This window comes from Urocitellus parryii, chromosome 6, assembly GCF_045843805.1.
Source record: "Urocitellus parryii isolate mUroPar1 chromosome 6, mUroPar1.hap1, whole genome shotgun sequence".
In the NCBI taxonomy this organism is placed as follows: domain Eukaryota; kingdom Metazoa; phylum Chordata; class Mammalia; order Rodentia; family Sciuridae; genus Urocitellus; species Urocitellus parryii.
In genome coordinates this window covers 197,475,390-197,489,123 of record NC_135536.1, presented here as the reverse complement: position 1 = coordinate 197,489,123, position 13,734 = coordinate 197,475,390, and the positions used below count along the sequence as shown (strand labels likewise).

Genomic DNA, 13,734 nt, shown 5'->3' with positions numbered 1-13,734 from the left:
GGTCTGTGCGCTCCCTTGCAGGAAGGCTGGTGCAGTGGACAGTCAGACGCACAGGGAAGCTGTCAGGTGGACCCTGAAGAGGGACCCCCCGTGGCCAGCTAGCCTGGGGGCGTCTCCACAGGTCAAAGGGGTGGAATGTTCTGGATTACACGGAGTCCCGAGACGTTAGCACCAAGTGCCCCGTGGGGATCAGGTTGGATGAGCAGCCTGCCAGGGGGCAGCTCAGGACAGCTGGGGAGGGAGGTCGGCCTGGACCATGGGCGCAGAGGTGGAGCACATGTGGCGGGCAGGCCAGGTGTGGAGAGGGCGACGCGTCCTGGCAGGACGGGGGCCTGGGGGCCCAGGAGCTGCAGGCGTGGGGGGCACACGGCCTCCTGCTTACAGGCTCCGGACACCACGTGCTCTGGGCAGAGGGCTGGCTCTGTGCTGCTCGTGGGGCCACCTGCAGGGCCCAGGCTTGTCCTGAGGCTGGCTGCTGGCCGACGGCCAGTGCCCAGGCCGACCCAGGGTCCCAGCTTGTCCCGGGGGCTCCCGCAGTTGCCTGGCACTTGCTTCTCATGAGGGTCAACAGTGTTCGGGGTACAGCAGGCCCATGCATCTCAGCCACTGCACTGGAGTCCCCAAGCTCAAAGGGCCGGGTGCCGTGCCCCGGGCTCCATCATGCTGCCCTTGGCGTCTGTCTGAGGGATTTCGAGGGGAGGTGGAAACAGGGACGAAGGGGCTTTCAGCAGAACCAGGGCTCAGCGGCTGCCTGGGATGGGGATCTTAAACAAAGGGAAACCTCATGTCCGGTGCCGTGACGTGAGGGAAAGAGTCTGGAGAACCCTGTCCTCACCCTGCTGGACGAGGCCGAGGTGGCTGGTGGCCTCCTACCACCCGCTCCTCGTCCTTGGCAGCAGAGGTTTGGGAAATGTGTCCAGCTGACAAGCTTCTGATTCAGTATCTCTTCTGGCTAGGAAGGACCACGTGTCTGCCTTCTGCCTAATAGGATATGGACAAGTGTTTCCAGAGGTCCAGAGTAAAGGGACATCCTTTCATGTGGAGCCTTTATTCAGGGCCTTAAGGGCCCAGACAGCTCCTTAGTGGAGAAGAGCCTTTTTTTTTTTTTTTCTTTCCTGCCATCTGTAACATTCTTATACTGGCTGGAGCTCTTGCAGTTGTTTTGGACCACGAGGCACCCCACAGGGCGAAAGCTTTGCACAACAGACCCGACAGAGAGAGGATCCGGGTTTCTGTTGACTGACATGTCACAGGGCTCCCCCCAAGGCTTGACAGTTCTGTGGTGAAGGCTCTGCCACTGTGGGCCAAACGCAGTCTCTGAGCGATTCAGCCTCAGTTAGACTTGCTTTCCCTCTCTCTTTCCTGGCCCACCTGGCCTTGGACTCGCCTTAGTGCCACCTGTCCTTGCTCTGTGAACACCTGACTCTCTGTTCTTTTCCTCTTCGTCTGTGCTCTTGCTCGGGGTTAACAGCTGCTCAGCTGTCTGTGCCGGGTGACCACGACCATCTCCCAGGTGCCGGGTGCCACGAGAGCAGGCAGGACGCAGCCAGGCGGTCCCTGCTCCTGCAGTGGCAGGCTGAGGCCACTTAGAAACCGGAGGAGGCAGACAGCGCCCTCGAGAGCAGAGCTAAGAGCTGGACCAGCGTCCACAGGTCACCCACGTGGGACGCAGACTCACACCAATGGACACAAACCAGACCAGGCCACCCTGAGACAGTGTGGCCCACAGACGTCCCTGGGACAGAGGGTGACATCTCCTGCCTGCCTCAGGGGAACAGCCACCACATGTCCTTTGGGTTAGTCTGTCACCTGGACCCCAAACCCAGGGACGGCACGGGGCGAGGAAGAGCGGAGGGCTCCATCGCGCAGAAAGCACAGGAAGCCGGGGATGTGGCTCAGTGGTTAAGCCCCTGGGTCCAATCCCTGGTGCCAGACATTCACACACACACACTGTCACATACACACCCACATACATACACTCTCACACACACACACACACACTGCATACACTCACACACACTGTCACACACACACACACTGCATACACTCACACACACTGTCACACACACACACACACTGCATACACTCACACACACTGTCACACACACACACACTGCATACACTCACACACACTGTCACACACACACACTGTCACATACGCACCCACATACATACACTCTCACACACACACTGTCACACACTCACATACATACATATATTCACATACACACTCACACACACACTGTCATATACACACTCACATACATACATTCACACACACACACACTGTCATATACACACCCACATACATACATTCACATACACACACTGTCACACTCACATACATACATTCACACACACAGTTATACACACACACTGTCATATACACACCCACATACATACACTCACACACACACTGTCACACACTCACATACATACATTCACACACACACACTGTCACACACTCACATACATACATACATTCACACACACACACTGTCACACATACATACATTCACACACACAGTTATACACACACACTCACACACACACTGTCATACACACACATACATACATTCACACACAGTCACACACATACATTCACACACACACACTGTCACACACTCACATACATACATTCACACACACAGTTATACACACACACACTCACACTCACACACACTGTCATACACACACATACATACATTCACACACACACACACACTCACACACACACAGTCATATTCACACTCACATACATACATTCACACACACACACACTCACACACACACACCCTCTCAAACACTCATACTCACACACTCAAACTCCAGGCCTCAGGAAGTCCGGCTCACTAGTGTGCCCTGCGGCCGTCTTGGACGCGGGCAGCTTGCTTGGGAAGTCTTTCAGGCAGATCTGCCTTCTGTGAGGTCAGGGAATGTGGCCGTTGGGGAGGGGACGCACGGTGGCCTGTGGGGGTGTGCTGAGCCCTGGAGGTTGTGCCCTGGTGGCTGGGGTGCGGGCCAGCCCTGGGTGACCGGGGAGGTGGCACACGGAGCCCAGTTCATTTCTGTGTGACTGGCCCTGGGGTATGTGTGGGGGCAGTCACCTACCTTCACCACGGTGACCATGCCCTCGTTGGTGACAGGGTCTGTGCGGACGCTGAAGTGCCCTGACGGGTCCCCGCTGATGATGCGGTAGACGGCGTTCCAGTTTGCCGAGTGGGGCTGGTCCCGGTCCATCACGGTGAGGTTGGCGACCACCGTCTCCACCCGGTTTTCAGGGACCTCCCCTGCAAACTGTAAAAGGTCAGGAAAGAGAAGGTCACAACCCAGTGTGGGGCCGGGAGGCCTGGGACTCCTGTCACACCTGGGAGGTGCTGGGCCACCGCTCCAGGCCAGGGTGACGGGGCTGGGGGGCACGTGGGGCATCGAGGGAGGGCTGCAGGGCTCTAGAGGCCAGCGGTGCCTTGGGTCCTGGTGCACAGATGGAGACGCAGCAAGCCCCGCCCACAAGGGGCCAGGCCCCGCCTCCTGAGCACAGATGCAGACCCAGCAAGCCCCGCCCACAAGGGGCCAGGCCCCGCCTCTTGGAGCACAGATGCAGACCCAGCAAGCCCCGCCCACACAGAGGCCAGGCCCCGCCTCCTGGAGCACAGATGCAGACCCAGCAAGCCCCGCCCACACAGGGGCCAGGCCCTGCCTCAGGCCGCGCCCAGCCTTTCCTGGGGGTGCAGAGACCAGTGCAGACACAGTGGGAGGGCATGGGACAGCGTGTTGTGCTCACAGGTGGGAGAAGGCGGTGATGGGTGGCAGGTGTGAGAGGCTTCTGGAATCAGAATCATCTCTGGGCTCCTTCTGTCCCCTATGTTCTGCCATGGGTTTGGGCTTGGGGTTGTCCTTTGTGGACAGGTGACCAACGCGGGGCCACGGCCCCCCTCCTATCACATCAGGGAGGGCTGCAGCCCCTCCTGCCAGGCACCCTGAGCCAGGGAGACAGTGTGGCGTGTAGGCCTGTAAGTGCGCCTGTGAGTGTGTGCGCGTGTCTGCCACTGGCCACGAGCTGAGATGGGTACTGACGTTTGAAGCAGAGGCTGCGTCTGTCCTGCCTGGGCCTTTGAATGCACGCGGTGGCCTGGCACTGTGCAGTTTGAGCACAGGACACGGAGAGCCCAGCCACGGCCTCCAGCTCCCTAGGGCCTGGGACCTCAGGGGTCCTGCAGGAGCAAAGCCACGACCACCCACCTCGGTCCTGGGTCCTGGCCTGTCGGCCTGAGCTTCCCAGGGGCTGTGGTCAGCCAGGGGGACAAGCCAGGGGGCCAGACGCACCCGTGCCGCTCTGGGGAATAGGTTTGTTGGTGCAGATCCTGTCTTGTACTTTCGTCTGTCTCCTTTCCTCCCGAGGGTCAGAGCCGAGTAGCCAGCACAGAGGCGGTATGGCCACCCTCTGGCCCTTCATAGAAAATGGCTGCAGATCCCTGTTCTAGACCCCTGTGGCCCCATCTCAGTGCCTGCTCAGAAGTGGGCACCTCACCCCAGCAGCCATTCAGGACTCAATTCTGGTGTTTCTGCCTCTGTCCTGCACACTGTGACCACAGGAGCCTGCAGGTGTTGGGGTGGGTGGGGTGGTTTGTGTGTGGGGACTGCCACACACAGCTTGGGATCAAAGCAGTCCAGAGGAAGTGTGGCTGAAGAGGGGCCCTAGTGATGCTGTTGGAACCTGGATACAGCCATGCCTGAAGTCATGCTTCCCAGGACCTTTCAGCCTCTGTCTATGAGGTCCTCTCTTTGTTCAAGCTGCCAGGGTCAGTGTTGTGGACACTGGTCAGGCTTCCTGGCTCTCCAGCACCTTCTGAACTCTTCATTATTCCTAGCCTCCTCTGTAGCCACATCGGGGCCAGATGACTTAGGACCTGCCCTTGTCTGACTCCCAGTACCTGGTGCTGTTCGCAGGAGGGGCCTATTTAAGTCACGTGGGTTCCCAGAGAAGGGCCTGGTGGACACCTGCTTAGGACCCTCTCAGTCACCTTCCTAAATGTCCAGGTTTCTGGGTGCAGGGAGAACCTCTCAGCCCATGGCAAGCAAAGGCGGTGTCCGGGAGCAGGTCTCCGGGGCCTCCCCAAGGGGTCTCCTCCTGGGAGGAGCCAGGACCCAAGCGCACGGGGTCCCGAGTGCAGGGGGTCCCAGCTTCTCCGAGGCCCTTGGAGCACAGTCCCAGCTCGAAGCAGAGACCACTGTCCAGTCCAGGGGAGGCCCCTTAGCAACCAGAGGGCTGGGGGTGGGGGGGCGTGTGAGGCACAGCCAGGTCCAGGGAGAACCTGCTCAGTGTCCTGCCTCACGGCGTCCAAGAAGCCCAGTGGCCTTCGAGGTGCCACATTGGCAGGACCCCAGGAGGGCCCCTGGTACCTGCTCGGGGAGCAACCCCACCTTCATTGTCTGGTGAAGTGTCCTTAGAGCTTGTGATTCAGTTAAGGAAACCCAGAGAGGTTGGGCAACCTGCCCATGGTCACACAGCTCTCAGTGGTGCAGCAGGGGCTCCCCACACAGTGTGTCTGAACAGGCAAGGCCCATGCTGCCCCTGCTCTGGCTCCTGTGGGCCACAGAGCAGGAGGACCCTGCCAGGTGACAATGCCCAGCCCCTGCTCGCCTTCCCCCTCTGTTGCCGGTGGCAGCGTCAGGGCCAGCCGGTGGCTCCCCTCCGGCCTCACCTAGCAGCCCTGAGGGGGCTGCAGGGGACAGTGTGTTCCCCAGGAGCCCTCACCCAGGCCCCAGCTGCAGTGGTCAGTCCTCGCATGGGCTTGGGTGTCCTGCAGTGGCCCTGAGCCTGCGCTGCCCGGCAGTGTCTCCTCCCTGGAGGGCCCTGGTCCCAGCTCAGGCAGGCCCCACGGGGAAGAGTCCTCGGCCCCAGGTTCCTTCTCCACGTCTCCCAGTGGGGCTTGGTCCCCGGGCGGCCTGCGCCCTCACTGCAGCTCTCCTGCCTGGAGCAGGGACAAGGAGACCCTCCCCACTGCCCCCGGCTGAGCCGCCCTGCAGCCTTTGTTGCCTCATCTGCTCCAGCCGGGTCCTAACGTGGGCGGGGTCCTCTGGCCACTCCCCTGCACAGCCCTCGTTCAAGGGCAGTTAGGGGCTGTGCCCAGCCTGGGCTCAGTGACCAGGGCACTTAGGGGCGGTCAGGCCTTCTTGCTGGTCCTCTGCCCAGCGGGAGCTTGGGGACCCTCCCTGTGATGAGCACAGCACAGCGGCCCTGGCCACCCCGTCCCCCTTTGTCGTCTCCCGTGGAAGACTCCCAGGACGCCGGCTCTCGGCACGACGTCTCGGTTCCTGAGGTTCCGTCCTCTGCAGTCCACAGGCAGGGTTTGGCTTCAGAACTAGAGCTGTGGGCTCTGAGGCTCTTCCCCAGGAGGAGCTTGCAGGCCGGGTTCTGGCCTCCTCTGTCTGTGGGTGGGATCCTGCGGGCCTGGGGCAGGGGTGGTGGGGCCGGGGCCGTGGCTAGTGGGCAGCGTCTTCCCATCAGAGCAGGCTGCGTGGGAGTCACGAGCAATGGGAGCCAGGTGTGCTGCCCAGCAGCCGCCCCCAGGCCCGTCCACCTCCCCACCCACCCCGTCAGGAGGAGCAGTCGGGAAACTGGGGCCCAGAAGGCTCTGGAACCCACCCAGGCCAGCATCCGCCAGCGGGGGCCAGGGTGGGGCTGGGTCTGCTGCAGTGTCCTCGCTGGACCCATCGCCACCTCCCCCTGCCTGCAGCTTGGTGGGCCAGGCCCGGAGCATCCCAGGACCGTGGAGAGGTGACCCCAGGCCTAGGAATCTTCCTGTGTCCCCACACGGGGACCACCCCTCCCAGAGGACAGGGGCCTGTGCTCTGCCTTCTGTCAGGCCTGCTCCCTGGGCTGGGTCTGGGTCCCTCACCCCTGCTCATCATGAGGCCACAGCTGTCCCCAGGAGTGGACTCTGGCCTGGTGGGAGGGTCAGGGAGGGAGTCGAAATTGGGTGGGGATGGGAGGTCTGACCCCTGGCCCTGCAGCTCAGAGGGGCCAGCGCTCAGGGGGGCCGGCGCTCAGGGGGACTGGCTCCAATGACCCCTTTGCGGCTGAGGTCTGCACCGCACACCTGAGCCCGATCAGGGGCACCAGGTCTACTCCAATTTCGAGATGCCACCGTCTTGTTCTCAGGAAACCGTGCTGGTCAGAATTTCTCTCTTCTGGGTTTGTGCCCTTAATGGAGGAGCTGGGAGGTGGGGCTCACTCTCAGGCTGAGGTGCCAAGGTGGCCACTAGTGGAAGCTGGCCTGGACGAGTCCAGCAGTCCCAGGGCAGTGCCAGCCAGCCCGTGGTGCATCTGGCCCCCAAACCTCAGCCTTCTCCCGGCACCAGGCAGACCCTGGGGACAGCCCTGCTGCGTGGTCTCCAGGCTCTGAACAGACCTCGGCTCCCCGTGACTCCTGTCCAGCCTCTGAGCGAGGCGTCTCCGTGAGACCCCAGAGGTTTAGATCACGTGCCCTGAAGACCAGTTTGGGAGGCCTGGCCCCAGTCCCTGGTGCTGCTGGAGGGGCCAGCCCGAGGAGGGGGCTGTGCAGGACGTGAGGCTGGGCGCCCTGGGGAGGGCGGGCACCGGGCCCCGGGCAGGAGCAGCCTTCTCCCCCAGGTGCTCCCGCCACCACGGGCCCCCGACACAGGTCCGAGGCCACAGGCCAGTCCACCAAGGACTCCACCAGAGTGACCCCTCAGCACCAGCTGCTGACCTCAGTGTTGTCCCAGAGCCCGGAGCCGACACCGTGGTCACCCCTCCAGCCTGCAGGTCCTCAAGTCTGCCTGTCCTCACGTCCTGCTGGGAGGGACTGGGGCCACTGTGGTCTCCCACCCCCTCAGAACCATTTGGCCCAGTCTGTCCTCACCCAGGAGGGTCCCTCCAGTGCCAGCCCACAGCACACGCAGGCTCCCTCTCATTCCTGGGACTTCAGGCCTGCGTCCCCCCCACGCCCCTGGCTCCCCACAGCGGAGGACAGGAAAGGCTGTGGCTACTGCTCAAACCCCTGTCCTGGGGGCCATCTGGGCAGGACTCTAGGCCTCTGGATGCCCAGCAGGAGGCCAGTGCTGTGTGGAAGTTGAGGGCCCAGCGACCATTCGGTTCACGTGGGCCCCCTCGAAGTGTGTTACACACGAGTGTGAAATGGGGACAGACTTTCTGAGCTCAGAGGGATCAGCCACACAGCTAGGAGGGACGAGAGGGGCTCAGGAATGCGCCTGGGGTGGGGGCGCTGGCTGGAGGGAGGCCAGCTGGTGTGGGCTCCAGGGCTGCCCGGGGCTGGGGGCACGGCCCCAGGGCTTCACCCAGGACCCGCGGAGGTGGCCAGCAGGAGACCCCTGGGGTGGCGTCTGAAGGTGGTGTCCGCCCCAGCAGACCCTGCAGCACCCTGGGAAGGAGGGCAGCCGTTGGACCAAGAGCAGGCCGTGTGCTTCAGTGGGCAGGGCAGCGGCCGCTGGAGCAGGAGGGAAAATGACCTTCATTAACAGTTAAGAACAGGGGGCTGGGCGGGGGCTCAGAGGCGGAGCGCTGGCCTGGCGAGGCCCTGGGTCTGATCCTCGAGTCCATCTACAGCTAAACATCAAGACAAACAGCGGGGCAGGGAGGGTCTCTCAGCCCCGACTGTCCTCCATCAAGCTTGATAAGAAGCTGGGATGCGCATGCGCCAGTGTGGCCAGCCTGCCCCACCCTCTCCACCACTGGGCAGTGTCCCAGGGCCCCTGCCTGTCACATCGTCACACCTTGAGCCTGGCTTTTGCAGACAGCACACTGCAGACGGCGTGTAGAGCTGGTAGCAGAAGGCGAGGACTCTCTGTCCGTCTGGGTCAGGACCACAGTCCCCTTGTCCCCGCCCTGCCCCAGCCTCCCAGGGAACGGCCTCTCTACCCTTGGCCCTGGGGGCAGGGAGGTGGGGATTCCCGGGAGGGGGGGGGCACTCCAGGTCACCCAGGTCACCTTGGGCCAAACACAAGATTTTACCCCAGTCTCAGAGTATCTCAGGCAGACCGACAAGGGACAGCCTGAGGTTTGTCTTGATGTCCAGCATGAAGAAAGGTGGACACTTGCTCCACAGAGCTCCTCCCTCCCACCTGCCCATCACTGATGCCCGGGCCACACTAGGACCCCTGATGGGGGATCTGGCCTGGGTTCCCGTGTGGCGGGCATGCCTCAGGGAAGGTGGAGTCCAGCCCAGGTGCAGGTGAGGGACCCGGGCAGGCCATCCCAGCTGCAGGACCAGCCACCCCAGGCTGCCCTCTGCTGAGCTAGGTGAGGCCCAGCCTGGGCCCCGGCCCTCCATCCATCCCTGCAGCTCCCAGGCCCTCCTAGGTCAGCAAGACCTCCTCCAGAGCACCTGGGAACAGGTGGGGCTCAGCATCTCACGCAGCCCAAGGGCTCCTGCACTCCCATCCGCCTGCGAGGCGCCCCCTTCCTGTGGCATGCTGGGCCAAACCCCTCAGCACCCCGCGCCCCGTGCCCTCGGCTGGAGGGGCGCAGAGCTGGCCTGGCCCCTCCCACCTGGTTTCCATGACAGCCGCCTGGTCCTCAGCTGCTTCCTGGGGGCAGTGAGGGTCCCGGGGGTGGGGAGAGCAGCCACAGCTGCTGCCCCCAAGATCTAGACACCAGCTGGCTGTCACCACGCAGGGTGTGTCCCTGGGAGCACGCCCTGTCCCGAGCCCCTGCCCTGGGGCAGCAGGAGCCCTCAGCGCGGAGGGGCGGGCGGCCCTGGCACTGCTCTGGGGCAGGTTCATGCCAGGTTCGTGACCCCTGCTCCCTGCTCAGGTCACTTAGGCGAGCTTCCTGCCCGGGGGTAGATGGTGCCCTGGACCCTCTCGTGTGGGGAGAGCTTGCTCAGGGAGGGGCCGACACCCCGCCAGCCAGCACCCCTGCGTCCACGGGGGGTGGGCTCTGCTCTGCTTGGTCTCCTTCCAGAGCAGGGAGGACAGCTGCCCCTTGGGGAGGAGAGCAGATAGAAACTGCAGCCTGAGAGATGGACTTTCCTCCAGCCGACGCCTCCCTGGCCAGAGGCACCAGCGCTTCCCCAGGCCGGGCTTAGGGGGTCAGCACGCAGGGCACCCCTCGGGCCAGCTGCACCTGTCCCCTAGATGGCGCTGCGTCCCCATCTGGCCCAGCAGGACACAGGAGGGCGCTGGGGAGGAGCTCCGGGCTTCCAGCATTCCTCAGCACCGCTGACCTGCTCACCATGAAGGGTGTCCTCCCTCTGCCCCCTGCCCCTCTCTCCCCTGGTGGCACAGTATCTGGGGCCCAGAGCCACCTGCTTCCTCTGGGCTGTGTGTCACCTGGGTCCCCGGGTCCTGGCCCACCCCAGTCTGACCCCTCAGGGGCTTGGTGGCTGCTTGATGGGCGGGCGCTCCTGGCTGTGCTGCTGTGTCCCATGGACACTGTCCCTCTCCACTCTGCCCTCGGGGAGAGGTTGGCGCAGCGAGGGGTGGTGTGTGGGGGAGGAGAGCCCTGGAACCTGGAGCCCGGGCTGGCCCTGCCCCTGCAGCCCTGGTCTTGGCCTCTTGGAGGCAGCTGGTCGGACCACGTGCCTCTCATGTCAGCATTGCTCACAGGGCCTGCAGGACGGATTGGGGACGCAGTGCCACCCACCCTCAAGGCCTGCGGAGTCCTGTGGAGGGTGCTGGGGAAGGGTGTTGGAAGCCTGCAGACCTTTGGGTGGCACAGGAGGCCAACAAGTCCTGCCAGGCCTGAGCCACGGGGCTCACCAGAGGGGACTCTGTGGTGGCTTGGTGCTCTGGGGGACTTCGGAGGGAGTGGAGCCTGTGCATCAGTGCCAACCCTGGAGGACAGTGTCCCTGTGCCTGGGCAGGGGGCCCATAGGCCAAGCTGAATAGGTGCACACGGATCCACCCAGCAGACCCGACCAGCATGGCTGCCCTCAACCGTTTCCCTCTCTGCGGATGGGCCACAGGGGTGTCCACTGTCCACTGTCATGCAGGGACGCACCTGCTCTGGCCAAGGCCCACTCAGGCCTCGGCCAGGCAGGGCCGCTGCACACAGCTGCACATGGCCTCCACAAGCAGCGAGAGGTCAGTCGGGCCTGCTGCTCCCCTCTGGGTGCCACGTCCCTTACTCTCAGGGCTGAACTGGAGCCCCAGCTCCCTGCCCAGGGCCCTTCCCTGTGGAGCCTCTGGCCGCTCTCCTCCAAGGGGACCTGCTCGGGGGCCCACTGAGCCTCAGCTGCCTGTGCCGGGGCCATTCCATCCACAACCTGTCCAGCTCCTCCACCCATGCAGGGCGAGGGAGAGACGCGTCAGCAGTGGCCAGCCAGCAATGGTCATCAGAGCCCTGAGGGTGCCGCGGCGGCCTCGGTACTCACTGTGCTCGTGGTGAATTCGGGGGGGTTGTCGTTCACGTCTGTCACCGTGATGATGGCCGTGGCAGTGTTTGAGAGCCCGTAGTTGAGGTTGCCTTCCATGTCGGTGGCCTGCACGATGACCGTGTACTGCTGCACTTTCTGGAGGGGAGGGTGCGAGGAGGAGAGGTCAGTCTGGCGTTGTTGGACAGGGTGCCTGTGCTGCTGGGGCTGGTGCAGAGGACCGAGGACAGCCCTCTCCAGAGTCTGGGGCTGAGGCTGCCTGCGGGAACTGTCCCTTTCCCTTGGGGCGGTGACAGGTGACAGGAGGAGGTCGGCTCGGTCTCCATCTCAGGGTCCCTCAATGGGCATGGGTCGCCTTTGGTGCCAGATGAAACAGGGGCCAGAGAACCTCGGCATGATCCTCTCTGTTTGGAGGAGCAGAGGGGGAAGTTGGCCAAGGGAGGCCCAGGCCAGGGCCACGGCCACGGGTCGGGGTGCCTCGCTGAAGTGCAGGCAGGACTCAGGTGGGAAGGAAGATGGGTGGGGAGGTCTGGGGCCCAGGTGTGGCTGTGGGAAGACGTGCGAGCTGGGCAGCTCCTGCACGTTCCCACGCAGCGGGCCTCGGCCTCTCGCTCCCGGCCTGGGGAGTGCAGGATGCTGAGCCCCGTCAGCAGCGCTGGCCTGTGCACACCCCTCCCTGACTAGAGGCCAAGGCTCTTGCAGCCTGGTGGGCAGCTGTCTGTGGGACCTGCGCGTCTCTCACTGGCACCATGTGGGCAGCAAGGGTTCTGGGGACCAAGGCAGAAAGGGGCCCTCTACATGCCCTCCAAGTGCTGCATGAACCTGACTCTTGCTCCTGCAGGATGTGAGCACAAGACCAGTGCCCAGTACCCGGTTCACTGAGATGTGCCCGGGGAGTCCCAGCAGGCTGCGCCAGGTGCCTCTGCTGCCCGGGTAGCCTCTGCATGCAGGGTGGGCATGTGCAGAGTCCAGTCTGCACCACTTGGACTGGCTGCCCTTGGCAGCAGCTCTGCTGGGCTCTGCCACGGAGGCTGGTGCAGGCTCATGTGACCGGGCACCGCCTCGCTGGCCTTGGGCATGGTGGCACTGCTCATGGCAGAGGGCCCTGTCTGAGGGCCCTCGGGCTCCCAGCACAAGGCTGTGTCTCTGTCCATCCCCATGGAGACCCGCCTGCCCACGCCTGGCAGTGTGCCTCCCGGTGCTTCCTCCCTTTGCCGGTGGGTGTTGGCGCTCCCAGAGGCGGGAAGGGCCTGGTGTTGTGGCACTGCGGGCTTGGCTTCCGGCGCTTGGCTTCCGGCTGGGACGCTGCAGAGACGGGCTGAGGCGGAGGCACCACATTGGCAGCAGGCTACAGAAGTGAGTCCAAGCACCGGGTGCCCCCGCCCCATCCCATCTCTGCCTCCCGGCCACTGGACGGGCAGCATGGTGCAGGCAGCCCTGTGGCTGGAGACAGAGGATGTGTGTCCGGGCAGCAGCCGCCTCTTTGGGGACTGTCTTCATGTCCACCGGTTTCTCTAGTTCTTTAAGAGTCTGAGTTTCTCCCCTTCCGGCTCACCCCCAGTAAGAAGGAGCCTAAGCTGCATGGGTTCTCAGCGCCTCTTTCCAAGGCTGGACAGGCACTGCAGGCCCCTCCTGGGATCCCAGGCGCCCGTCCCAGGGCCCTCTGCACCCCCGCTCTCTGTGCACTGGTCTGTGAGGCTTCGCCTCCCCACTGCCGTGTGGCCTGGCCGAAGGGGCCAGACCGAGAGTCTCGAGAACAACACAGGACTAGGGCCGCAGGAGGGATAATCAGAGGACAGGAAGAAGGCCACCAGAGGACCAGGTCTCCACATGCACCTTGGCAGGATGGCACCCTCGGCCATCGTCACAGCCTGTGCTCAGACCCACCTGTCTACTGCACTCAGAAGACACTGGGGGGAATGACAGTTTAGAAATGGACACATGCACGGGCACCCACAGGTGTGTACGGTGTGTACAAGGGTGTGCCTGTGTGTGCTGTGTGTGCATGTGCACGCAGGTTCCTGTGGTGCTTGCTGGTCTGTATGTGCAGGCGAGTGCCGTGACTGCCACTAGAGGGCGGGCTAGGCTGGCTTCTGGGAGGCAGGACTGTGGGCAGGAGGCTCAGGCTCCTCTGTGGCTTGGCTCAGAGTGTCCTTGCAGGCCTAGCCGGGGTCACCTGCCCCTTCTGGATCTGTGGGCATGTGGGAGGCGGTGGGCAGCATCCAAGCTTCTGCCATGGAGCTGGGCCACGAGGCCTTCCTGGAAATAGCTCCTAAAGGTGTGTCTCATCTGTGTGGCGGGTGACGGCTGGGGTTCAGGGAGTCAGAGGCGGGACTCTGTGCATCTCACCTTCTCATGCTGCAGTGGAGGGACCCGG

The 13,734-nt window shown here is 63.4% G+C and overlaps 1 protein-coding gene across 2 annotated transcripts in view; it reads right to left on the bottom strand.

The window, feature by feature from the left end:
* Cdh4 (cadherin 4) overlaps positions 1–13,734 on the bottom strand; it is a 409,216-nt gene that overhangs the window by 16,222 nt on the left and 379,260 nt on the right. For both annotated transcript variants that reach the window (XM_026407825.2, XM_026407824.2), the window contains exons 8-9: positions 11,358–11,495; positions 3,112–3,297 (exon numbers count right to left, since the gene is read on the bottom strand). In XM_026407825.2, the coding sequence (XP_026263610.1) occupies positions 3,112–3,297; positions 11,358–11,495 (324 nt within the window). The remainder of the gene's footprint in view (positions 1–3,111; positions 3,298–11,357; positions 11,496–13,734) is intronic.